This window comes from Pseudorasbora parva, chromosome 13 (assembly GCF_024679245.1).
Source record: "Pseudorasbora parva isolate DD20220531a chromosome 13, ASM2467924v1, whole genome shotgun sequence".
Lineage (NCBI taxonomy): Eukaryota > Metazoa > Chordata > Actinopteri > Cypriniformes > Gobionidae > Pseudorasbora > Pseudorasbora parva.
The window spans coordinates 31,661,762-31,689,255 of NC_090184.1; the positions used below are offsets into that span (position 1 = coordinate 31,661,762).

A 27,494-nucleotide genomic window follows, 5' to 3' on the forward strand; every position below is an offset into this window, starting at 1 on the left:
TGTGAAGCCACAACACGCACAACCTTGAGGCGGATGGGCTACAACAGCAAAAGACCCCACCGAGTACCACTCATATCCACTACAAATAGGAAAAAGAGGCTACAATTTGCATGAGCTCACCAAAATTGGACAGTTGAAGACTGGAAAAATGTTGCCTAGTCTGATGAGTCTCGATTTCTGTTGAGACATTCAGATGGTAGAGTCAGAATTTGGCATAAACAGAATGAGAACATGGATCCTTGTTACCACTGTGCAGGTTGTTGTTAGTGGTGTAATGGTATGAGGAATGTTTTCTTGGCACACTTTAGGCCCCTTAGTGCCAATTGGGCATTGTTTAAATGCCACGGCCTACCTGAGCATTGTTTCTGATCATGTCCACCCTTTAAGACCCATCCTCTGATGGCTACTTCCACAAAGCTCCAATCATTTCAAATTGGTTTCTTGAACATGATAATGAGGTTACTGTACTAAAAGGGTCCCCACAGTCCCCAACCCAATAGAGCATATATATATATACATACATACATACATATAGCAGTAGTATTAGTACTATATAATTAACATATTTCATATTATATATATATATATATATATATTTTTTTTTTAAATATATATTAAATATGTTAATTATATAATACTAATACTATTATTAAATAATAAATAGAGTGAAGGTGGATGGATGGATGGATGCACAAAACCTAATGTTTCACCGCTAAATGTAGATTATAGGTAAATGGAGTAAAAATTCCGTTAATCGACCACTGAAAAACATTTATTAGAGAATCAATACATAATTTAAGTTTAATATGAACAGACACTGCTTATTACCGCTTCACACTCGACTCTTCACACACACTTCACTTCAAACAGAGTTTGCAGTCTGACCCACTCAAGAAAGTCTGGACAAGCGATTTCAAATAGGGCTCCCACTCCAAAACAAGCACTTATGCATCATTTGGCCGTCAAAGCACTGGGCAATCTCCCTCTCTAACTGTGGGGATTAAAGGCAGCCTCTTAATTGCTTCCTTTGAGGGCAGGGAGGATTAGATCAGAGGCAATAGTGAGGTGATGAGGACCCCGGCGCCTAAACTGGGCCAAGACTACAGTTCTCCCAGGATTCCCCAGTGTAAATCACTGTGCACGAAGCAATCATTAGCATGAGACCCAAAAAGGACTTCTGGGAAAGGATTTCAAAGACTTATGAGGCATCAATGCTGTCGCAGAGCTATTTAAAGAGGCTAAACTTTAAGAGTTATGTGTTGAGTGACAGTTAGGGGAATCAGGTGTTGCACAGCCCATCTACATAATTAAAATATTTTTTACCAACACTTACATCAAGAAATATGTCAAGTGGAGCCTAGTCATACAGGCTAAGTTCGGCTAGTCTTTCCAACATAATAAGTCATAAGTCTACTACAAGTTGCTGTTGTTGACCCAAGCAAACAAAATGGAAAATTATTATTAATTAGTACAGTTTATTTGGGCTTATAATAGACGCAAAACCCCACACGTCCTGATTGTGTGTGCTACAGTGAAATTAGTAAAAATGAATGTTTGTGTGTGTGGTTTACGATGGGGGTGGGCAAACAAGCTCAGTCTGCTGCTGCTGCAAGGCAGACAAGTCAGCATAAAGCCACAACCCACTACACATACACACACACCATGTGCTCTGAAAAAGATACACAGGCAACAGATTTGACACAACAGCACCATTCAAAACCAGTTGAAAACAGATCACGTTCAAAAAACAGCCATTCTTTTAGTTGACACAAGGTAAGGAGAGTTGATAAAGCCCCTAAAATGAACCAAGTTCACATACATGATATCTGACAACATCTGGCTCTGTGAACCAGATGTGGGTCATTCTACCCAGTACCTTTTGAACTCTGAAAAAAAAATAGCTTGCACTGCAATTTAAGGAAGTATTTCTATAAAAGAGCTCAGACATTCAGAAATGTAGCTACTGTGGCCAAGCATGGACACTTTAAGAACTTTGAAGAGGACGGAAATAAATTGATCATATTTTTGAAATACTTAAATGATCATAGTTTAAATAATTTCAACAAACAGGATTGAATCTTTTAGAGTGAAACACAATAATACCACAAAACGTAACAACATTCATCAAATCCATTGCTAACACTTGCTAACATTTGTGGTGTTTTCTCGACAAACTTCCTGGAGGATCATGGGTTTAACTAGTTAAAGGGATATTAGAAAAGACTAATATGGAAAGTGATATTGAGAACATAAGAAACACTTATTTCATTACTAATTAAAACAATATTCCCAAGAAAAAATCTTGAAAAGAAAAAAAATTGTATCTCTTAATAAATTAACTTTAACTTTTGCAAACCAAAAGAGTTGACACCAAAAAACTTAATAATCCCCTTCCCTTAAATGAATCAATAGTAATTCAACAATTATTTAAAATGAACTGTTATGTTCACTGTCCCACACTGTGAAAATGGTAAAAATAAATAAGTAAATAAATAAATAAAAAAAACTTTGACATTGTTAATTTTATCCAGTATATTGAAGCATGTATGATGAGGCCATTAAAATGTACCACATAGAAATGACCCATGTATATATTAACTTGCATGTATTGTTGCTTTATGTGTGTATAATTAGGTTTGTGTCCTATCTTGGGCACTGAAATGAGGATAGTATGTGATGCCAATAGAGGATGTCAGTGTGTGACCTGGGAGGTTCTGCCCTCCCCTCTCGTCTCTGTCTTTCATCTGTCACTTCTCTCTTTCAACACTTTGATCTGTTGCTCTCTGTCAAACATCCCTCAGCCTTAAGATCTCATGCCTCCATGGAGCAATACCAAAGCGGCTTCAAAGTCAGACAGAGAGAGAGAGGGAACTATAGTACTCAGTTTCTTTCATCGCCATCCCCTAGCTGAGTAACTGTAAAATGCACAGCATAATTCAGACAGCACAGCTAACTATGGACACTGCAGGATTGTGTGATATACCAAAAATGAAAAAAAGTACAGCAGTATCAGAAATATAATTTCGCAAATTTCACCAACTGAAAGTTTGGACATTAAGACACAAAAAAATAAAATTACAATACATTTTTAAATACAAATAGATGACTCATAATTTATCTATAAATAAGATCCAGATAGGATGTAAAGTTATTTAAACTCTGTATAAAACTATATAGAAATATATATGCTAACTATAAACTATATATAAATATATACGATTTATATATAAGTATTGTAATATATAATTATAAGTGAAATAATAGATGTTAAATATAAAATTATAAATAATTATAAAAGTTTTAAAAAAATTAATCTATTTTATTGTTTACTTTCCCCTTAAACAAACTACCAGAAAACAAAAGATTACAAATTATTGATATCGGATTATGGAATCTGTTGACAGCCTACATCGAATGTCTTCCAAAACCTCAGAGACGTCAAGGGGAAACCAGAAGAAGCCCCTCAAAGGGTAAATGACAGAATGAATTGCCTGACTCATCAATTCAGCTAAAGCATGGTAGCCAGAGAGGGAATTTTTCGGGTGGAATAACATGTCTTCAATTGTCTTGTCACAACACACCACATTAAAGAACAACACTGCTGTCACAAAGAAAAGCTTCTTGTAAAGTTAGGACACTTGCGTCAGTGTGTGCAGAAGTGCGCATTTTTAAAGTTTCATTTATTGCAAAGGAGTTTCAGTAACGGCATTTAAACAGGGCTGTCGACGGTAAAGAAAAATGAGAGTGTCACTTCCTGTTCAGGGGGATGGCTTCCGTTGTCGTCATTTCAGACATCCTTCTGAGTCAAGATGGAAAATGATACCAATTTAATTTCCCATTTGTGGTCACAAAAGCATTAGTTTAGACACATATTGAAAGTAAACTAAATCAAGGGGATTCCAACCAAACTAGAAAAAGCCTTCAAATCTGTGCCAAAGATAACACTTTGATGTACCTGGTTTCAATTGAATATTTCGGTTTCGATCCCTAAACAAGTTCTGCACGGTAGCACTTTGCTGAGTGACTTGCTACATAATGTCCAATTTTGGGCATTTTTAATTTGTCCATTTTTTTATTCATTAATTATATTTTTATACAAAAATCATAATGGATACTAATACTTTTGAATATGGTATTTGGCCATTAGTTGCACAATATGCAAGATCTTTGGATTAAAATATCCAAAAACCACAAGAACCTTGTTATATATTTAGTTTGACTTTTTCCACATTGTTTTATTTTATTGAAAGCATGGAAACACCAAAGAAGCTTTAAAGTCCTCATGAAATCAAAATTGACCCTATTTAGTTTGTTAGTACATATTACAGGTGTTAGGGTGAGCAACTAATCCGTGCAAGTTAATACAAAGAAAAAAATGTTTGCCGTGGTAATCTTTAATCAAAATCTGAAAAGTTACTTTCGGTCTGGAAATGGCGTTCCTTCTCAGACGATGACAGTTTGACGGCTTGGGTTTGAATATCCTAAACCACTCCCCTCTGACCGTTAGTCTGCTATGAGTGAGAAATGAAGTCAAACCCTGCCCTCTCTTCAATACTCTGTTCCACTTGGAAATATGTCATAGTACTGAAGAAAACCCATTTGCTACTTCTGGTTCACGGAGACTTTAATATATTATTTGTTTTATTAGACAGGTGAGCAACTGTTTGCATACATTTATCGACAGAAAACGAATCATTGTTTTATAGCTCAACACAGTTAGTCTTATTGCTTAAATCTCATTTTTTTTATTTACTGCGAGTACCATGTTTTACCATGCCTAATATCTATCTAGCTTACTGCAGTGTGCAACAAGTGTCTCATAGTATCTTAGCGATCACACAGAGAAGCATTATAACATAACTTTCAACATATTCAAATGTATCCAATATGATAAAACAGTGTTGTGTTACCTCACATTAAGGTGGCCAGATTTCTGAAATGGAAAGCGGGGACATTTCTTATGTGAGTGGTCAAAATATCACAAAAAATCTCATTTGTTATTATCTATTAATTAAAAACAGGCACAATATATTGTTTTAATGTTTTTTGTTGTTGTGGGCTCCCTTTATTATTATTAACATTGAAAATTATTATGATTTAGTTTGATTATTATGATTTTTGGTCTGCTTTTAATTTTCCCTGCTTTTGGGGACAAATTAATTCCGCACCCTTTCGAGGCTGTTATAAGCACATGCAAACCATATTACTTTAATTTAACATGAATTGTTAGTATCCCACTACCTTGAAAAGCGATAATGGGGTTTCCTTTGATATTTGACGATAATGGCGCTCTGCTCTCGGTTACGTGCTTCATGATGTAGTAGCGACGTGTGCGCAACCAAGAAGAGTCAGCGTATCTCACAGCGCCATCTGCTGGTGAAAATCACTAAACGATTGCTCCTGTAACCAGCAGGCTGCTGTATGTTGGTTAGATGCTTTTTTGCAAAGTATCTGCAAGTTGTTTTGTACGAGCTGCAAAACGGGGACTTTTCCAGGGACAGCTCCAGTTGGTAGCATAGAAATCTAGACGCACCCTAGCGGCAGGAAATCTAATCTGCCGCGAGTATCGTCTAGCAAATCTCAATACCCTTCTGAGCTGTAAAAAACAAACTCTGGTCAGGCCAATCACATCGGGTATAGTCGGTGGGTGGGGCTTAACAGGTTGCGCTTGCGTACTACTAGTAAACACAGAGGCTGGAGAACGGCGGCCTTTCGATTCAGCTTTGACCGCGACTCTGGAAGACTTGGAGTTAAGCTTCTCTCTGAGAAAAGAACAAAAAATGGCACTGAAGTCATTCTTAAAAAGGGAAGATGTGTTCTGAGTTTTGCCGACCGATTATGGCGAAAGTTTAATCTGTCAACTTGCTCCTCTTTTTGAGCCCTGTCAATGGTGGAGTTTCCAGACCAAAAAAACGGGACAGTCCCCAGAAAACGGGGACGTCTGGTCACCCTACCCCACATACGCATGACCGGAAGAAGCTGAAGTGGTCGTCTGCGGCTTAATAAAAGCTCTGTGAAATCAAGGTGTCATCAAGCTATGCCTTTGTTTTGAATAAGCAACCTCTAGTGGTGAAAAATTACATATTGTGGCTTTTTTTTAAATTTAAATGAAAATAAATGAATTTTTAAATGAAGTTTTTAAGTTGAAGTAGATGTCAAATGTTAACAGTAAAAGTCTTGTTAGCTTCTTTGTTGTTTTGGACCCCATTGACTTTCATTGAGTGGAAAAAAACAGTTCTTTAAAATATATATTTTTTGGGTTCCACAGATTTAATAATGTGATACAGGTTTGAAATTACACGTGTAAGTGATAGTGGCAGATATATTTACATTTACATTTATGCATTTGGCAGACACTTTTATCCAAAGCGACTTACATTGCATTCAAGGTACACATTTTACATTTTTGTCAATTCTTGCTTTCCCTGGGAATCGAACCCATGACTTTGGCGTTGCTAGCACCATGCTCTACTCATTGAGCTACAGGAATGGAGAAAGGAGAACAGAAACTTTTTTTTGTTGTTGTGAACTATCACTTTAATATTCACATTTAACGCGTAGCTAGATTAAGAGTTCAGACACTGAAATCGCACATGCAAAAGTGTTGCAACTGTTTAGTGAATTCTCCCCTCAGTGCAAGTCCTTATACCTCATAGTGGTCATTGGCAGCTGTGCTGAGGTTGAGAAATTAAGCTGACACTCTCCTTCACACACACAGAAGGGCAGAGCAAAGACAGGGTGGTTTAAGTCAATGGAGTTGTCTATCTGCACTGTAACAGCTGGGGCAGAGGAATTTCAAAAGAGAAATTTTTATAGGGCTCGAGGACACCGTCGGTCTGTCACGCACAAATGTACTCACACTCTCTCTCCCGAAAGGTTCAAACAGATTCCCTGCACTTCCCTCCATCTATTCTCTGATAAAGAATCAGTAATCCAAGACTCCCGGTGAGGTTGATCCCCCTAGAACCTCAAACACTTTCTCTCTTTCACTCACACACACACTGTACTCCAATTAGTAGAGGTTTAGTAGAGTCTGACCGGCAGACAGGGAGTCACAAACAGTGATATCACGTAAATGCCTTCCTTTCATCATAAGGCAGACTAAAATGTGTGTGCTTGCCTGACAAGTCAAGGACAAGAGCCACTCTTTCACGAACATATAAATCCAAGTACATTCATTAATACATAAAGTGGGTCAAAAAATATGATGTTTAAAATCCATTGAAACTTGGACAAGTTCAACATTATACACAATATTATAAATACAATTATACATAATGTTGAGATTTTTTTAAACAATATACATTTTAATAAAGGTTTACAACTTTAAAGTGTTTCATAAGGTTGAATCTGTTAGTAATTTAATTGTAACACTTTACAATAAGTTAACATGAACTAACAATGAAAAATATTTTTAAAGCATTTAGTTTAGTAAGCAAGTTAATGTCAATTTTAATATTTACTATTAGATTATTAAAATCAACATACGTCTCAAAGATGTATTATTTAATGGGCCTGAGTTAACTTGAACTAACAAGGGAACGTTGATGCTCACTAGTTTTCATGGTGCATTGTGGGACTTTTTGTTTAGGGAGCTAACGTTTCAGTGCACTGGAATTCAATGAGTTTTCAAATGAAGCCTCTCCTTCCAAAATGTGCTGTGATTGGTTAGCTGGTCCAGTGTGCTTTGATTGGCGTCGCTTAACGGATGTTTGGGAAATGTGATGTCCCACCCCTTCATAACCGCAAGCTCTCTGTAAAGTGAACATTACATCAATACTGTAATGTTAGTTAGGAGGCTAGTAGAGCCAAAGCTTTGCCCTTCGTTTATAGGATATATAATTGGAACCAGGGGTGCAGGAGACATTTTCATTACCAAACTGTAAGCAAAAGCCCATAGTAAGATCAGATTTCCAGATGCCGGACCCCCATTTCAGGCTCACTTTCGGACCGTCATCATATATTAAACTTGCCCGATCATTAATAGAATAATATTGTTTATTATTACAGTACGAAGTAAGTGAATTAATAAGTACATAGGAATAATCAAAACCTAGGCATGAGCAAAATGCCTGTAGAATGCCAAATCTGTCCCATGTAGACCAGCCTTTTATGGCATGTCTCAACTTTCAACATTGCACAATTCCACTTTGATACATTTTAATGTCTTGAATTGCTTAAAATGAATGTGATGTTCATTGTCAGAAGTTCTAGTTAGCGAATCCCTCAGGCCATTTTCCCTTATCAAAAGTGCGGGGGTCGATTACTGTCTTTTCAAAACTCCCCCGTGTCAATGGTGTGCCGATTGGAACTGTTAATAGAAAACACAACTACAAATAATAAGACATACTCTCAAGTTGTGATCCATAAACAACAAATTGTCCTGACAACATGGGAGCGGCTACATCTTTCAGAAGCTTTTGTGCATAGCCTGCATTGTACTCTGTCTGCTATGTAAAATTGTATAGTATAATGTTAATTATTGTAAAGTATTACCAATCTGACAAATTGAAACTTAATTCAATATGTATTATGACCTATCAATGACAACAAAAAAGGTATAGCATTATTAATAAAAGGGGTGATGAATTGAGGAATCAACTTTCCCTTGAGCTTTTGATATATAAAAGATCATGGCAATATAAGATTAGCCTTTAAGTTTCAGAGGTGAAAACTTCATTGCTAGTCAAAGAAAAGCTTTTATAGACTCCAGGCCCAGAAAACGATCATGTGTTTCATCCTGACGTCATCTAGTGGTGAAACACAACCTCTACAGAATAATAAGCACGTCTAATTCAGTAGCCCCGCTCACCGACTCATCGGATCACGCTAGCCAGCAATAAACACGTCGACCAAGATAGCAAGATACTGTGAAAGAACACAGTCGCTGCATAAGCTTCCTTTGGATCCTAATATTAGGAATGTGTGATACTTCATTTATTTTTAATGAAGTTTCAGCTCACGCGGGGAAGAACGTTTGTGTGTTCGCTTCAATTTCACTGCGGAATCGTTTGTAAACAAGTCTCAAGTGCTGGATTTGCAGACACAATGCTGTGCCTTCTATATTGGATCCGAAAGGGATGGTGCAACAAACATATGTGAGTAAAACATCTTTTTTATATGTAATAGTAGACCCGGGGCTGTGTGTTTTTCAGACGGGCTACCAAAACGTACGCCCGTCGGCAGAAAGAATATTTTCTGATCGTGTGTGTGTGTTCACGCTTATATACAAAGATCATGCGGGTCATGTAAAACAGAAATAATATTCCAGTCAATCGCAGGCGGATGAGAAATAAATCATTGTGTTTGTTAGATAAAGACGTTTACGAGCCCTGTGGTTGAGAGAAGCTTTCAAACCACATCCCTCCCTCATGTGAACTGAACTGAAAGAGGAGCCGAAGCTCATCAAATATGCAAATCTTATCCAATCCTAGCCGTGGGCGTTTACTTTCAAGTCTCCAGTCACGCCCATCAAAACCCAGCGTTCAGAAGAGAGCCTCAAAACCAGTGTAGAAAAGAGCCTATTACTTATTATGTTTTTGAAAATAAAAACAACATGAACGTCATTAGTAAACCTCAGATAACAGTGTAAAATTTTTTTAAAAGCCAGTTCATGACACCTTTAATGTTACTTTAAATATATACGATTGTTCACTGTTAATTTATACAATTTGACTTGCGAAGCATGTCTTGTATTAAAAAAATTAAGATGAACCTAGAATAATAAATGTTGTATAGTTTATGATATATAATGCATTAACTTAAATTCAACCATATAATAAAGTGTTTCCTGAAAATGTCATGAAATCAAATCAAATCAGTTTCACAGACACTCGCCGTTGTGTGAAAACAAACGTCTGGTAAATTGGGCCTCAGACAGTTCTGGTGCCTCTATTATATTTCCACTAAGCATAAAGTTCCAGATGGCAGAATGACGGTGACCTGTAACAGTGGTTTAAGATAATGTAATGCACGAGGGGTTTATCAGGGAGTCACTGTTTAATCAGCAAGAAGCCATGTCTGGTTATCACCCACACTTTTTGGAAGGCTATGTAAGGTCATGAGGAGTACATGCAAAGTTCTGATCGAGCTGGCGTTAACCATCAGGTGTAGTTTATTATGGAAGCATTGCTAAGCAATGCGTGTTGATAGAAGACACCGTTCTGTCGTATCACCTGACGCTAATATTTACTAGCTAGAACACAGTGACAATATTTTATTGGACCATTCTCAAAGGATAGAATAATACGAGGCTCAATTAAGCAACAGGTTCAAGTTCATTTTATGAATAAAGCACATCTAAAAACCGCAACAAAACTAAACAAAAATATAAACATTTAAAAGTCAACAGATGTATTAAGGGGTTAAAAGAAAGTCCAAGAATAAAATGTAACTTGGCTTGTCCGATCAAATTACTGTAGCTGAATTATCTGGTTCTTACACTGTTATCGTGATTCCTAAACAATATAATTGTATTTATTCACCCAAACAAATAGTTATAACATTCTCCACTTGCCGGTTATTAATTTTGTACTCTCTGGGTGTGCACTTTTCTGGATGCCCAGTGCCACTGACCGCGGTCTCAGGGGGTGGTCAGCGTATCTCACATGGAGTGGAGCAGTAAGCGTGTTGTGAACAGTCAGCACTATGAGCTGTATTCTGCCCGGCTGCCCCACACATTGATCTGACAGATTGATTACCATAGAGCTGCAATGCTTCTGACTTTCATCTGTGACCTCCCTCTGCGTGCATCTCTATCTCTCTTTTGCCATAGATTTGACATTTATCTATCCATCTTATATATTTATACAGTCTTTGATTTATTTGCATGCTGTCTTTTGCTCAGATACAGTGACTTCAAAGTTCTCCTTTCTCAGCTTTTTAGGTTATTTTGTTTATTTCATCTCTAGTTCATTTGGAAACTATGAAAGAATATAGATATAAACTATGGTAATTTTTTCTAAATCTCTCTTTAAAAAAATGCTAGACATTTTACAGATAGGACCCTTTAGTTTTTTTAGCAGTGTAAAGACAAAGGCTTTCAAAAGCTGACATGATATAATGGAGCTTTAATGAGTTATGTTACTGAATATTGACATATTCCAACTCCAAGGATTTCTCCCTTCAGACAGACAGGCTGCACATCAGACTCTTTTCACAAGAGTGCTCTCTCGCTCAGGAAGCGCTGCTCAGAAAGCAGGCAGAGGATTGGGCTAACAGTTATTTACTGTAAATAGCAGGTCTTTCACCGAAATACCTAAAGAATCATGAAGAATGTTCTGTGGGGTTGGAACACTTTGATGTTTCTTCATAAGATCCGCAAGATTCAACCACAAGCGAGCAGGTTTTGTTTCGTGTCAGGAAATCGCACCTTTGGTTGTCAGTCCTAATGTGTAACAATATCTTTGCTTTGAGTACAGTGAGATCACCAGTGAAAATATTGCACTGTTAAATTAACATTCAATTAAAATATGATATCAGCTGCAAAAAAGTTGTCTCATAAGATTTATATCTCTTATGCTTTATTGACAGATGCATTAACTCCACAAGTTAGATCGAATGATCGTGTTCTCATGATTTGAGATGGATCCAAAAATTGGTCTTGTCATCTGACCATCTAAGAAAACTCACAAGACCAATTTCACCAATGTCAGTTTTTTTTTATTAGTTAGGAAGAAATGCAGAACTGAATCTAAAATATTTCTTCTTTTACATTACATCTCTTCTTAGTTAAAAATGAACCAAACTAATAAAATGTGTGTATCTAGGACTAAATTAGATTTTAAATATGGTATCAGATAATGGACCCCTACTGTACTGTAAAAAATAAAAACGAAAAATGTACTGGTCATTTTCTGCCAGTACATTATCCAGTAATTTTACGAAAATTTCCGCTAATCCTTAAAAAACAAACTAATGCAATGTGTAATTCAAAATACAGGTAAAACACCTGTAAAAACCAATACGGAAAATTCCTTAGAGAGGAATTCTATATTTCCTTCCATATTTATACAGTACATTGTGCATTATTTTTATGGACTTTTTTACAGTGTATATTTGATGTTACAGTGTATAACAGCATTATTATAAAGTAACTTACAACACCAATTATTATGGACATGCCTGTAGAGTACAATACATTTTATATAAAAAAAATAATGCAGCATGTGCTGCTTTGCTTAACAGGCTGCTGGCCCTTTAAGAAGATAAGCACGCTGAACACCTCCCCCTGTTGGAGGCCGACATCGCTATGAACTTGACCTGAGCTGACCCTCTTTCTCCCACCCCTCCCAAATTTCCGCTGCCAGAGCACTGGAGCACATTCCAGCTCCTCTGTGTTTACTGAACATGTGTGTGTGTGTGCGTGAGTGCACGTGTGTTTGCTGCATCTTCCTGCTTGGCTGACTATGGGTCCATTCTCACATGTAAAAACAAATGGATAGAGAGTCTACGGGTTTTAGTGCCTCTTTGTTCACCGAACACGAACGGCAGGACACGGGACCTGGAGATTGAGTCTCGGCTTGATATCTGGCACAGATGACTCCAGTGCCACCAAACCAACTGTGTGTTCTGGTTCACTCAAAGCACCATTCTGTTTGCTTTGACAAGTGTGATATTTATTGTCTCAGCAAAAGCTTCCAGAGCTTGAGAGTTATAAAAAAAGATCAGAAGAGGACTGGGGCACAAGCCAGGTCATGTGACCCTGCTGGAAACCGATACAGCCCGAAACCGAGAGCTAGATAAATTGTATATCTCTAACGAGGCTGGTAGCCTAATCTTTCAAAAATGTAATTAATTTGATCATCTTTCGAGGGAACCGTTTCACCCCGAGAGACTTGCGGTTAAAGCGTTTGCGAAGCGAATAGCCTGTTGAACGAGAGAAGGAGGGCAGTAAGAGTAATGGCCACTGTTTCTCGATCTGGCCGCCCTGCGGGACCCCTGCCCCACCCTGCTCTTCGCTCCATTAGCAAAGATATCGAAACAGAGCTGAAAGTTTCAGCGCGCACACACTAATACACACAGCTGCTGCTGCAGAAACACTGCCGGCCCTGTTCAACTTCACCAAGATGAATGGAATTTGAGCATGCCTTGCAAGTGAAAGATGGCCCTGTGCCTTTAAGCGCAAATGCTGACTGTATGCCTCTTTCACTCTCGCCTTTCTCTCAGCCACTCCCCCTTTTCCTTCCCTTTTACTCCCTCTCCTTCTCTCTGTGATGCTGCCGTTAGTAGAAGTGAGGGCAAACGGACACAGCTCCTTATCGGACTGTTTACAACAAGGAGTTTGTAGGCTATTAGGCAGGTCAGGTGACAAGCAGGCTGCCTGTCTGACCCAGACAACTGAGGGTGAAGGTCGCCTGAGGGGGCGGAGAGAAAAAAGGGGCGGAAAAGAGAAAGAAAGATCGAGAGAGTAAGGGAGTGAAAGAAAGAAAAAGGCAGACTGCAGCTGTAGATTTTCAAATGCCTGGCAAGCATTTCTTTCCTTCTGCACTCATGCTGACGTGATATTGTTTTATACAGATTAATAAATTAAAAATTAATAAAAGTTTTCAAATTTTATGTATAGCCAAACAACAAAAAGACTCTAACAGAATATGTGAGTGGAATGGTGCAACATTAATTTAATACATACACTGCCGTTCAAAACGTAATACTTTTTAAATAAATTAATACTTTTATTCAGCAACAAAAGATTCTATTTCAAATAAATGCTCTTCTTTTAAACGTTCTTTTCATCAAAGTATACTGGGAAAAAAAACACTGAAATAAATGTATCACTGCTTCCACAATGTTGTGTGATACCACAGTGATACAAACGGTAAAAAGTTCCAGTGTTATTGGACTGTTTATCATTTTTGAGGCACTGCTCGACCAATCAAGTTCGAGGACCGGAACTAACTGCTGTTTGTAGAGTTTTGAGAATCAATCAATTTAATTTACTTGTCTGATGGGTATGCATATATTTAAGGTGCACAAACACAAGAGTCGTCTGTATATGAAGATATGTAGAGTGCCATGAAAAAGAGAATAAACACATTATTGAGACTTCATTTAATAAATGGTTTGAAACACAATCTAGTACAGAGGGAATTTGAAGAGATGGTATCGCAGTATTCACACATACCCAGAAAGCTGAGTCACTCTAACTGCTGCCGCACTGAACACACAAACACACACACATACACACACACACTTCATCAACCTGTCATAATGACCACTCAACTGAACTTATATGCATTGCACAATCTTCAACACACCATGCCGTCACAGACACTGAGCATCTTATATTTCTACTGTGAACGTTTTTACTTTAAAGTTATATTTGTAGTTAGCTATGTAGGGTCTACAAAAAATCATCTGTGGCGTGCTGTTAATTACCACAGAAAATAATGTTGACTCACACTTTCGTCATTCTGGGTTTAACCAATGGAAAATGCATTTATAGTAATACAGCGGAAGCTTACGGAGAGCAGAGTTGTGACGTTTGTTGTTGAATTTAAGAATTTTTTTATTAGAATGTTTGTTTGTTAGATAAAATCATCTTTCTGAGGTCTGACATGTTTTTGTAGGTGGATGAATTTTCTTGTTACGGATTATCAGTTTGAATCCTGACGCTGGAGTTTGTTTTACGGACAATTACATTATATTCTTTCAATTTTGTTAACTAGCATTCTCGAGCAGTTTACATTCAATTTATTAAAGTTATTATTACATTTATTAAAGATATAAACAATTTTCTAATAAAAGCAACAATTAAATTAAATATATTATATATATATATATATATATATATATATATATATATATATATATATATATATATATATATATATATATATATATATACACACACACACATTGAATATATAAATATGTACTATTATTCTAAAGTTTGGGGTCTGTAAGATTTTTGTTTGAAAAAGATATCTTATCCTGCAGTTCTCATATACTGAAGGCTACATTTATTTTATGAGAATACAGTAAAACAATATTTAGAAATATTACAATTTAAAATAACTGTTTTCTTTTTGAATAAAAAAGTAATTTATTTTGGTGATGGCAAAGCTCATAACTCCGTCTTCATTGTCACATGATCCTTCAGAAATCATTCTAATATGCTGATTTTATTATTAATAATGTTGAAAACTGTTGTGCTGCTTCATATTTCTGTGGAAACCATGATATAGTTAAGGATAATTTGATGAATAAAAATATCACATAACAGCATTTATCTATTTTTCTTTAAACATTATAAATGTCTTTACGGTCATCTTCGAATAATTTAATTGCAAGTCCTTGCTGAATAAAAGTATTAATTTCTTTCCCCCAAAAAATTCTTACTGACCCCAAAGTTTTAAATGACTGCGTATATAAAAATATATAAATTATGTGTTTATTTGAAGTTAATCTCTACATATGTATCCCTTAAATACCTGCAAAATGATTATGGTGTCGCAATTTAGCAGAGCAGAGTTTGTAAGGTCAAAAGTTGGAGTTGATAAATACAGCCTTCATAGAAGCTCCATTTAAACAAAAAACATTTAGTCACTTGAAATACATCCACCTGTCTGTCAGAGCAGTCTCACTTATTTTAAATGATTCACAGTGTTTGGCTGTGCTAATGTTTTAAACTCCCTTTCTTCCTATCTCTGATTAAAACCAACTACATGTCTGGGATTCTGACAGCACAGCTCAGGTTTTAAAAAGTCGACTAGTGTGGTGGCTCACAGTGTATTCTGAGGCCTGCGAGCCAAAGCTGCACTCAAATTTTGACGATCCTGGTACCAAGCAGCACAGGATGATGAGTCAACAGCTTTCTCAGAAGAACGGGCCAGAGCATCTTTCCATGATTTACGCCACATGCCAAACTGCCACTTCACAAGCTTAGGTTTCTCTGTACCTTTGCACAACACGACTTCCCAGTACTGCCATCGCGGATCAGCGGAAGTGTAGTTCTGAGAACCATTCGCTCCCTCAGTACTAAACGGGTGAGGATTTGTTTACACGCGCAAAAAAACTATGCAAAACCAATGTTAGCATAGCAGGTGTGAAAACTCACCTCTCTCCTGCACAAAGTAGGCGAGGTAGAGGTCCAGCTCTTTGACGGACACGCTGATGTGATGGGGCTGGACGCAGAGAATGGGATTGGAGCACTGACCACCTTTGACCAGCCGTTCCCCGTCCGTGCTCTCCAGCGGGATGCCCTTGAACAGAATCACCATCACCAGGTCCAGACGCCAGACCTTATCCGCCTGACGCAGGCAATCTATGCGCCTCATCTTACCCTTCTGGTCTGGGTTCGAGAGGACGCAACACGGATTCTTTTTCCCTGTGATGGACAGCACAAAGTCCTCCCGACACTCAGGCCGGATGTCCTTGCGGAGCTTTGCGAGGAGGCGCGACGCCCACTTCTGTTTGACCTCGGGCTTCTCGCCCAAGAGCTCATCCTTGACGGCGCGCTCTTCATCCTTGGTCATCCGCTTCTCGTGCTTTTTGAAATATTTGCGCTTGCGGGCCTGCAGGTTGAACCAGGTGTAGGCGAAGGCACGCACGTGCGGCAGCAGCGCCTCGATGAACGGATGGAATTCATCCTGGAAAAGAAGAGCAAAAGACGAGTTGTTGATTGTGTTTACTGACAAGCAAAAGCCACATCTGTAGTTCAATTCATGTACAAAAAGGAAATGAATCATCTTGGCTCTTTTCTGTATTGACGCATTTATTGAACTGCGTTTTTTCCCATTCGCTGTTGTTTACCAAAAGAGAAAATGTAAATTCCAGATGTAATTTTTTTCTTTAAAAGTCTCAATGATATTGAAAAGATTTAACAGTTAATTATGAAAGGTTTTCTATCACACCCACAGTCCTCCATTGTTTCCATCTTTTACCGAAGCCCCATGTGCAGTCATCATTTATCCAATTATGTTTTGTTGACTATTTTCACTTTCAGTGGTAAGTTTTCAACAACAACAACACACACAGATGTACCTCCCAGGCACGTTGCAAACCGCAGTCTCTTAACCGTTTAGCACGGCATTCATTTGGTCTGACTAATTACTTCCATATTTGACCATTTCTAAAACCCTAAACTAGCACCAGGCCATGCTATAAATGTTACTAAAACCCCAACTGAACATTAAACATGCGCATCTATCAATTATCATTAACAAGACTCGAAGCTCTGTGCGCACCACCGTGGCCATTTGTGCATGTGTGTGCATAAAACAGTCATAATGAGAGCGCTGCTTTACAGTTCTGTGATAATCATCAGCCAAAAAAAATCCCCACATGCGAATGAAGCTGTTCAATAGGAGGGTTTTGCGCTTATGGCAAAGTAATGAAACTCAGACTCGAGCTGAATGATGTCAGCTGTGGCATCAATATAGCATGACATAGTTACCAGCGTGTCACTTTTGCTTAGGCACAATGCAACCACAGAGAGAGAGAGAGAAAGAGAGAGAGAGAGAGAGAAAAATGGCCAAGGGCTGCTTGGCCGCAGTAATTCAAACAGAGAGAAATGAAGAAAAAAAGTAAGAGAAAACACAGCACTCCCTGGTCCGGTTGTGCTGCGAGCTCTGAGCAGGTTTTAAAGGAACATAATGAGACGTGACTTCGGCACGCTGTGGATCTCATGCGATAAGCCAGTTCTACAGCTTACGGCAGCAAAGGCTCTTACACTCCTACAGCTGCTCCACAGAAACCATCTCCTGAAACACCAGAACATTTACTGTCTTCTAACCTAAAACACGCCTCTCCTTAAACACCGTCCTCAAAACACCAGCCTCAAGACCTCAAAGACCTAGTCATAAAATCAAGCGTTTAGGATAGCATTTCAAAAATAGTACAGTTGGACACAGATCAAATTATGAAAACTATGAACAACTCAAGATAAAAGAAAATGAAAACCAGACTGTTAATACACTATAACATTTTTGTTCTAAGACATTTCTGTTTATTACATCAACCAATGTATGTTGATATTAAAACAACAAAAGAAAAGTAAAAACCGGCCCCAAATATTCTTGAATCTAAATAACAAATGGTGTTTTGAGCAGAATATAGTTGCTTTAGTGCAACATTTTGAAAGGACCCAATTTGCATATGCACTTATACAGACACGGAGAACACAAAAACTGACTGCCCTGTCCTTGTGCTGCTTCACAACTGCATTGAAAAGATTATAAAACCTCTCTTAAGAGTGTTCTCACTGAGATGGGCTGAAAGGGAGAATCAGATTTAACATATTTTTTAAACCCTATAGCAACAGCAGGGCACAATGAATGTTTATATTTCCGGCTATTTCAATTTTTGTACCGGGAGAAGCAAAAAGCACACAGTGCAATAATTGGGAGGTTGAGAGGCCTGTAGACTCACTGTACACACTCACATCTGTAATCAGTCAACTCAGACGGAACTGATACAGTTACTGAGTAAACTTTCCAAAGATTTACAAAGAAAGAAAGAATATGGGAAATTAAGGCTGATAAAAAACAGAGAAGCAAAGCTGCACAAACAGACACAAGATATGACGTCCAAAAAAACTGCTAAACCCTCCTCAGGGTATGTGTTTAGAGGAACGGTACAGTCGTTTTATTTATTTTCTGTGTGTAATGTCCAATAAAGTTTGACCCAAAATAGTTTTCCAAACTAAATTTGGATCCATTGAACAAATATTCAAACGGACATTCTGGCTTGAGAACTGGGTGAAGACTGAACAGATTTTGCACCCAGTGACAGCGAAAATTTCCAGGAAGGAAACAGCAGGAGGAAATAGTGATTTCAGGAATAGAGGGGGATTAGAGATGGGCCAGTTTCCCTCCAAACGTGTGTGGATGTATTTTCTTCCCGTTAGAGCTCCTTTCATTGCTCTAGCTTCATCACCAACCACTCCAGCAAAAATAAACATTTGTTGGGCATTTTTCTCCTTTCCACAGCCTTGGAAAAAGCTCAGAGGCAGACCAATAGAGGCCCAAACCAGGCTACGACACACACAGGACGGGGAAACTGCGTAATTTGTGCATCACTGGTGTCGCCAAACAGAAATGCAAACAGGTTTCCTGAACACTACCAAAATTATATAAAAGAAAAAAAAATAGAGAACGATTCAGGATATATCATAGTTACGAAGGACCAATTCAGCAATAAAATATAATGACTGAAGAAATAATTAATAAATTAATGTGTGTGTGTGTGTGTGTGTGTGTGTGTGTGTGTGTGTGTGTGTGTGTGTGTGTGTGTGTGTGTGTGTGTGTGTGTGTGTGTGCACATATATATTTATACAATGGTCTGTCTGAATACTTGATATTCTGATGCTTCAGAAGGCATTTATTAACCCACTGGAGTATGGATTAGATTTATGATGGATGGATACATTATTGCAATGCCATTAAAAAGCTAGGAAGAGCCAGGATATTATTTAATGTCTCTCTGATTGTGTAGAAGAAAGTCATATATATCTAGGATGGTTTGAGAGTAAAAAATATGGAATAATTCAAATTTTGGGGTGATCTAATCCAACTATTCCTTTAAACTAATAACCATCATTTTTACCCTTCTGGTCAAATATTGCGCTCCAAACACCAATAACAGCTTTAAATTGTCAATACCGGCAAATTACCATGGTATAAGCGGGGTCATCCACCATGTGCATTAAAATCGTTTTTATGCACAGCTAGTCATGAATTAAATAATACATATCAATTAAAAAGAAAAATATATATTAAACATCAAATAAACATGTGGTAATGGATAATTTTGGATAATCAGGTGAGTTAAATACTTAATACATGAAAGAAGACTTGTTGACACATTAAAAGATGTGGTTACGCATAAATGATTAAAAGATTTGGCATCAGTGCAAAAACAGCATCACATTATGCAACACTTAAATTAAACAAAAAACACTGAATCCAATTTAATTCTGCTTAGATGAGTCAAATTTAAAGCTGCTGTAAAAAAAGTGATATTGTATAAACACCTGTCGCAATACATCAGCTGAATTTTGTATTAAAGTTATAAATGATTAGCTATATAAATAAAAAAATAAGTAAAAAAATATTATTACATATTTTGAAGCTCTAGTAATTTTGTATTACTTTCTGTGTTGCCAACTATGGAGGACCAAATTACTAAGGTGTCGTGTACATAAACGAAAACGGTCCTGCCCATTAATTCATCTGCAATATTTCTACCAGCAGACACACATATACCGTCAACAGCCAAGATCTTCCTAAGAATAAATGTGAAATGATGAGGAGCACACGTGTGGATGTGTCAGAGCATGCAAGGCCACATCTCCAGCCTGGAAATATATATTTGAAACTCTCCGCTTTACTGCTACATTATTTACAACACTAACATGAAGACTTTTAGCGGAGAACTGAGAAGCATATTGGATTTCTCTCTTCCCTACATTCCCTCTCCTGCCTACTCTGTCTTTTTCCATATTAGGCCTGGACGCGCTCCAACGGAATGCTCTGTTTTTACTACAATCAGTCTGAGAAGAGCGGTCTGACTGCATTTCGTGTGCACATTAAGGATGAGAATGTTATTGATAAACATGGCTGATGAATGGCTTCATTACGGCAGATGAACTGAGCATCTTTGATCTGACGGAGGCTGATGGCAAGGCGGCTGTGATAGCACGAGGGAAACGGTGACCACTGGAGTGTCCTAAAAAAGCCAGGCCTACCAACTCAGCCGCTCTCGCTCTGTCAGCCACACACACACACACACACACAGCTGTATTTATGCAGTAATTGAATCATTTTGTTATTGCGGAGCTCAGGGAAATGTGTTTTTATTCCTGTCCGTTGCTCGGATACCATCTTTATTATGTCTTAAACAGAGAATGTGATTTTTTTTTTTTCTTGTGCGCAAATCTTTTTCCAAGTAGAGACAGAGAGAGAGAGAACGGGAATGAGGGAGGGAGTGGAGAAGTCCAAATGATGACAAAATTGGGGTGTTGCGGTCACACACACACACACACACACAAAGTGTTGCTATGGTCACTCTGCGTGTCACAAGCATGTATCCCGGGCTGAGCTTTTCCCAGACAGTTTTCCTGAAATTATGCGGTCAGGAGAATTGAAGATTGACTATGATCCTGAAGAATTAGAAAATTTTCCAAGACACATCATTAGCAATAAAAATAACTGCCGGCTTTTAAAACTACTATTTTAGTAAAACCATATGTAGCGATCAATTAAATAACTCTGCTGTTTTCATACTTTGCTACGATTCACCTTTCACCTCGTGCAGAGAGCAGCGTGCCAAGGGAAAGAAAATGCCAGTAAGCCTTGAATTTTTGTAACACTGCAATTTACCCAGAATGCCCTCTGAGCATTAACAGCAGGCATTCTCCCCCCACCCTTCCTGCACTGTTGCACTGCTGTGGCCAAAAGCACTTTCTACTGACCGGCTGAGAAGTGGATCGTCTAGGATCTGGATAATGGATTCAACTTTCTTTGAGAGACATAACAAAACAGGGAAGAGTAGGCATGCTTTCTTTTGGGACACATTTCGAATGAGATATGCTTGGCATTTCATTGTCCTGCATCCTTTCTTTACAAGTTTTACAGCAATAAAATATGCACTAAAATGTATTTAAAAACTGTGGACCTGAATAAATGGGAAATTGTCACTTTTTTATCAAAATGTATATTAATGTATAAGAGAAAGTGTAATTTTAGGTGCTATATGTGGTCCCTTATTCATACTCACACTTACTCATTTATCATTTACTCACCCTCATATCTTTCTAAACAAGTTTCTTCTGAGTAACACAAAGGGTAATATTAAGCAGAATGTCCAAGCTGCTCTTTTGATGAAAGTGTTAAACAATGGATGTCAAGCAATATTTCCATTAACTCTTTCCCAGCCAGCATTAAAAAAAAAAAGTTGCCAGCCACCGCCAGGGTTTTTGACCATTTTCACAAAACTTTAATAGCCAATAGAATATTTAGTTTTATAATTATCTGAGCATGCAGTATATCAAAAGAAAGAGCTGACCCTCTTCTTTTAAACATAAAAATGCTACATTTACAACAAAAAGCTGAGAAAATCAGGTTTCAGATTCAGAGCGATGATCAAACACAGATGGAGTAGATCGAGTTCATTAACACCCCTAATGCTTGCACAGTTCTGTAGCTCGTCCTGGGTCCACATTTCCTTCAGTATTATTAGATAATTTAGATTTATATGCTATATTTATTTATATGCTGATGATCACATTTTTTACATACGCATCTGCTTACATACGTTCCTTGTTTTACTGCGTCTTCCTCACGTGTTTTGATCAGAAGATTCTGTACTCATTCAGAAGATGCGTAATAGCGCCCCCCCCCCCCCCCCCCCAGTCCTTAAGGACACCCCCTCCCCCCGCCCCCCGCTATTATTGCGTTATTTTATTTCTCACAAATAACGCAAAATTCCATGTTTGGTGGGGAAAGAGTTAAACATGCTCCTCGTGTACCACAGAAAAGAAAAGAAATAAAAACAAATCACTGTACTTTAAAGTGCTAGCCATTTAACCATGACAACAAGTTGTATCTCTATAGTCCTTTGTGTGTCTGTCTTCCTTTTTAAACACTGTTGTATACATCTGAGAGCTTATCAAAGACCCAGAACACTGCAGTAGGTTATTCCTCTGTGCCCAGTGGGCTGATGGGAGATGAGGTTCTGAATGCTGAGTGGATCAAAGTGGATGTTCTGTGACTCACACTGCCTCTTTCTTTTCCTCCCTCTCTTTCTCTCTTCTGCACAATCGCTGAGTCAGCCCTCAGCCATGCAGCATCATAATGGAGGGAGGGGGATGCTGGGTAACCAACCTCCCTCAGGAGGAAAGGCAGTGTGTGGACTATGTGCTGCATTGCTATTTGGGTTACTCTGTTTGCTCTTTCTATTTAATGTGACGTTTTTATTTCTAGAAGGACTGTTAATTTAGAGCAATTAATTAAAAATCTGACATAGCAAAATGCTAAAACTAGCAACATACAGTGTAGTGGCCAAAGATGCCAGCCTTAATGTGAACACAAAAAGCTAGGAGTTTGGCTTACAGTTTTAACTTGATTCATCTTAAGTCATACAGTATAGTCCACAGCAATTCAGTCAATTCTATGGAAATAAATTGGCTTCTAATGTTAATCAATTAGCATATAGTTTAATTAATTAATTGTATTTCTTATCAGCCCTATATTTTTAGTTGTCTTGAAAAAATGAAAAATGTAAAAATTACAATTTCTCGCACTCCAGGACTTAAGTGAACAGCAAAAAAAGTTATTGAAATGTTGACCAGATATGGTGTCTAAAAATATACACTTTAGTTACACATTGAGACAAAACTTGCTGGCATAAAAATTATAATTAAATTACAATAAATAGTTCCTCTTTTGGGGGGGGGGGGGGGGGGTGTCCGCTGTTTCATGCATACTGAGCTTTTTACACTGTTAAAGTGTACACTGTTACACTTGGATTCCCATCCTAAACATAGACAAAGTTTCAAACAAATAAGTTGGACGTTTGATGGAGTATTTCTGTGTCAATAATACTCCTTCGGTTTCTCACAAGTTTCAGAGAGTTTTTTTCGAGTATGGGTCGGCTTGACGTCGACAGAGCGGAAGGTCCCTGTGTGGGCCGTACGGGCTCTTCTCCTGGAAGGGTGCGCGCGTGCGTGACTAGAGCGAGAGAGCAAATGCACGCCCATAAACACTGCTCTCAGGTGCAGATCACGTCGTGCAACACTTCTGTCCACTTTATTCCTATGGGTGACGTCAAACGACTTCAGCGCTTCAGCACAGCATTCCGGGAAGGCAACGCTGCATTTGAACCGATTTGAACGCAGAAATGACGGGAAGCTTCACAACATCGCGCTTCAGTCGTGTCGCAAAAGTGGATCGCCACGGTCACTGCTGTCACAGGACTTCACGAAATCAACAGTTACCAAAGAAGTGTGTTTTTGACGGAGCGGTCCCAGCGATAAAGGTTCACGGTCGTGCTTTGGAAGCAGGCAGTGAGTAAAACTGCTTCAAATGTCTATGCTGTTGGCTATCGTCTCGTAAGTAAACAACATGATCGTGGAACGTTAGAGTTAATTTATCAATGGAGCATGCGATCTATGGTGTTTGTTTAAATACATTTGTTTCGCTGACCAATATAGGTGTCAGTTTGTTTATAGTAAAACCACCCAAACATAAACCTAGGGGACATTCTATCAAAGCGTGCTTGCATTCAAATGCGCAACTCCATTGTTGTTCTATGTATAACGTTACACTAGTCTGACGTGCAAAACTGTTTTGCTTGCTACTGCTAATGTTAAGTCGCATACAGTAGTCCATAAACCGAATCATGTCCTCATAAACAACGAGTAAACACACACAAAAGTTGACAGGCCACTAAATACAGAACATACCACAGAGATGGGCGTCCTGCTGTTGTTGCTTATCCTATTCTGGATCATATATGTAATAGTTGAATCTGATTGATAGCTATGGTTTATTAGAATAACGTTTTCTTCTCCACGCTTGATGACGTCACCGCTTTGTGCGCGCTCGTCATTCTTTAGCTCCGCCCACACGATACACCTCCAGCCGCTCGTTTTTTTTCCGGAAAGACTCGGTACAGCCTATATTTCTTTTATAAGTATAATAAAACTAAAGACTTTTCAGAGATATGAAGGATGCAATACTACTCTATAGGTACTCAAGATTGACATGAGAGTGTTTCACCCCCCCTTTAATCAATTGCATTCATGAGGAGAAAAGAACTGAAACAAAGGATTTATGATCAGTGTTGGGTAAGTTACTCTAAAAAAGTAATTAATTACTAGTTACTAATTACATCTTCAATAGTGTAATTAGATTACTGTACAAATTACTCTCGCCAAAAAGTATTTAATTACTTATTACTAATTACTTTTTAATTACTTTCTAAATCAACCCTCGAGTTAAGCAATTCAAGGTTAGACATGAAACGGCTCTAAATTCATTTAAATAAATTAAAATAAAACAAAAAAATTTACACTTATTAACTGACCAAAGTATTACAAATGTGAGAAGGAGACATAAAAACATGCATTTTAAAGTTAGACTTTAAATGTTGATGTTAAGTCCACTATTGAATTATGTATAATTATGTATAATTATATTTAGTATTTAGTTCAATTACATCAGAAGTAACTGTAATTACATTACAGAAAAAATAAGAGTAATCCCTTACTTTACTTTTTCAAGGGAAAAGTAATTAAATTACAGTAACTAATTACTTAGTAACTAGTTACACCCAACACTGTTTATGATAATATGGGGCAAAAAGATAATGGGAAATTTCCTTTCATGAACGCAAAGGACAACGAGAAAAACACAAATGTATCTCTTCTAAAGCATACTCCAAAGGAAGCATGTGACTTCCTATCATAGGATGAAGTCACAGGGTTCATGTTCCCATGACAGCTAAAAGCACCTGTTTCATTAGCATCTGAAATGCCACAAACCTCCCATGGATAGAACAAGGAGAGGGTCTGTTTACTTAAGATTTTAAACAAAGACGGAGCAGCGTAATTATGCACGATTCAATCTATGCAACAATTAGTGTCTCACAACCACTAGATCTTAAAGTCTTTGTTCCTCATGTGTCTGGTAGAACTGAGGGCATTGGGGGAAGGAACAATTGTGAGCCTTCAATTAAAAACATCTTTTAAAACATGGGAAAATGTCATCTCTTTTAGTAAAAGTGCCAAAGAGTTCATCGCTAGGCCTTCCCTATCCGGAAAGCCACCTGAATAACTTCAAACATCTTCCTGCGCCCTGATTTTGGCAGAGATTGGGGCTCACGAAACACGAAAGTATAATTATGCGTGCAAAGAATTCAGTCGTATGGTATTTTCCACTCAGCAGTTGCTTGGTTTGTTTGCAGAAGGGGTTGCCAGTTGTGAAAATGTCCCCAAGTTTCCTAGTTTCTATATGACTGAGGATAAGATCACTGTGAACAAAGAAATGAAGCTTTGAGAGGTGTCAGACTTACCCACGCACACACACAAACTACAACCTTTCTGTGATGTTGCGCAAAAGGTCAACTATTATTTTCCCCGAAATTATCAAGCAATATTTCTTTTTTTTAAAGAGAGAAAAATCCTTTTGTTTTTCTTTATTGGGCCTTATTTATGATACGTGGGCAGAATCAATTTAGGCTAAACAAAACCATTCTCATGTAAATTGCTGCATTTCATTCACGTAAGAATGATTTTACGAATTATTTACACCGTTCTGCTTGTGTTTCGTGCATGAGGCCAAATGCAGGTCCCACCTCTTCTTCTCTGGTTTAAGTCAAAATAAAATCGAAACTGATGCTGTGCACATTTTAAATGCACGTTCCTGATCTTAATGTTAACGAATCATCTGTGCAATGCATGCATGTTATCAAAACGGGGAAAAAAGGTTTGCAATTAATCTTTCGTCAAAATGTAATGATTTGCTCATCCTAAGAAATGACTTCCATTTTCCAGTGTGGGGTACTAGATAATGTTGACCAATACACAAATAGCTATTTAGAGACCACTATGGTACATAACATCTAATCAATTCCCTCTGAATAAAAAAAAATCAAGCCCTGCTCTACATTTCTTCTAACCGTATATCCTCATTCAGTTGGAAATATGTCACATTATGGAAGTAAAAAATGAGTTGGGAATGACAATTAAGAAAAACACAGAAGTTTTGCATGTAAAACCTCTACTTTATGGTTTATTTTCTTGTTTAAACTTTTCTGGGGGATAAATATCCTCCCATTTTCACATGTAATCTATGGCTTAGCAGAGAATCACATGGGTATAGCATTTCCTATTTTAAAATATGACAAGAAAGTCCATTCGCAATGCTTTTAGCTCTTTTAATGAGACTCAGGCCTATTTCCAAGTGAAAATAAACTAGGATGAGACTTGATTTTATCCACTGGTTTTGACTGAACCACAAAAAGGGCCTTTGATTATTAGTTACATCTAAGATTATTATTTTCACCATTCATGCAGCCTTGATTATGCCATCTGTAAAATTCATTTCAGAGAAAAATGATCATGAAGATTAAAACAAACAAACTATTTTTTCTTTAGAATAACATGAAGTGATGAATTACGCACAATAAGACACAGTGAACAGGGTAAGTTTGATTGATGACTTGTTCATCAATCACTATTGTTGAAACGTTGTTGCTAAATACCCTCTTCAAACAAATATGCCAGCGGTTATTAATAATATACTTTGTCTTCCTGTCCACTTTATAGTCTGGTGAATACAGCTCATTCCCTCGCTCCACCCATTCACACTTTTAGGGGAAGGGACAGCTGCAGATTCATCGTCTTAGCATACATGCTGACCGCAGAACCACAAATACAAACAGCCCAGTGACTCCAAGCCCAAACACTCCCTAACAAACACACAGGCCGCAGTCTGTTCTTATGCTGTTTGATCATTAGGGACTAGAAAATGCTGGGGCATAACCGTGCTCCT

General features: G+C 37.8%; 1 protein-coding gene across 6 annotated transcripts in view; it reads right to left on the reverse strand.

Annotated features, from left to right (window-relative positions):
* Positions 1 to 27,494, reverse strand: part of nfic (nuclear factor I/C) — a 118,077-nt gene that overhangs the window by 64,845 nt on the left and 25,738 nt on the right. For all 6 annotated transcript variants that reach the window (XM_067413941.1, XM_067413940.1, XM_067413943.1 and 3 more), the window contains exon 2: positions 16,058 to 16,589. In XM_067413941.1, the coding sequence (XP_067270042.1) occupies positions 16,058 to 16,475 (418 nt within the window). In that variant the 5' untranslated portion in view covers positions 16,476 to 16,589. The remainder of the gene's footprint in view (positions 1 to 16,057; positions 16,590 to 27,494) is intronic.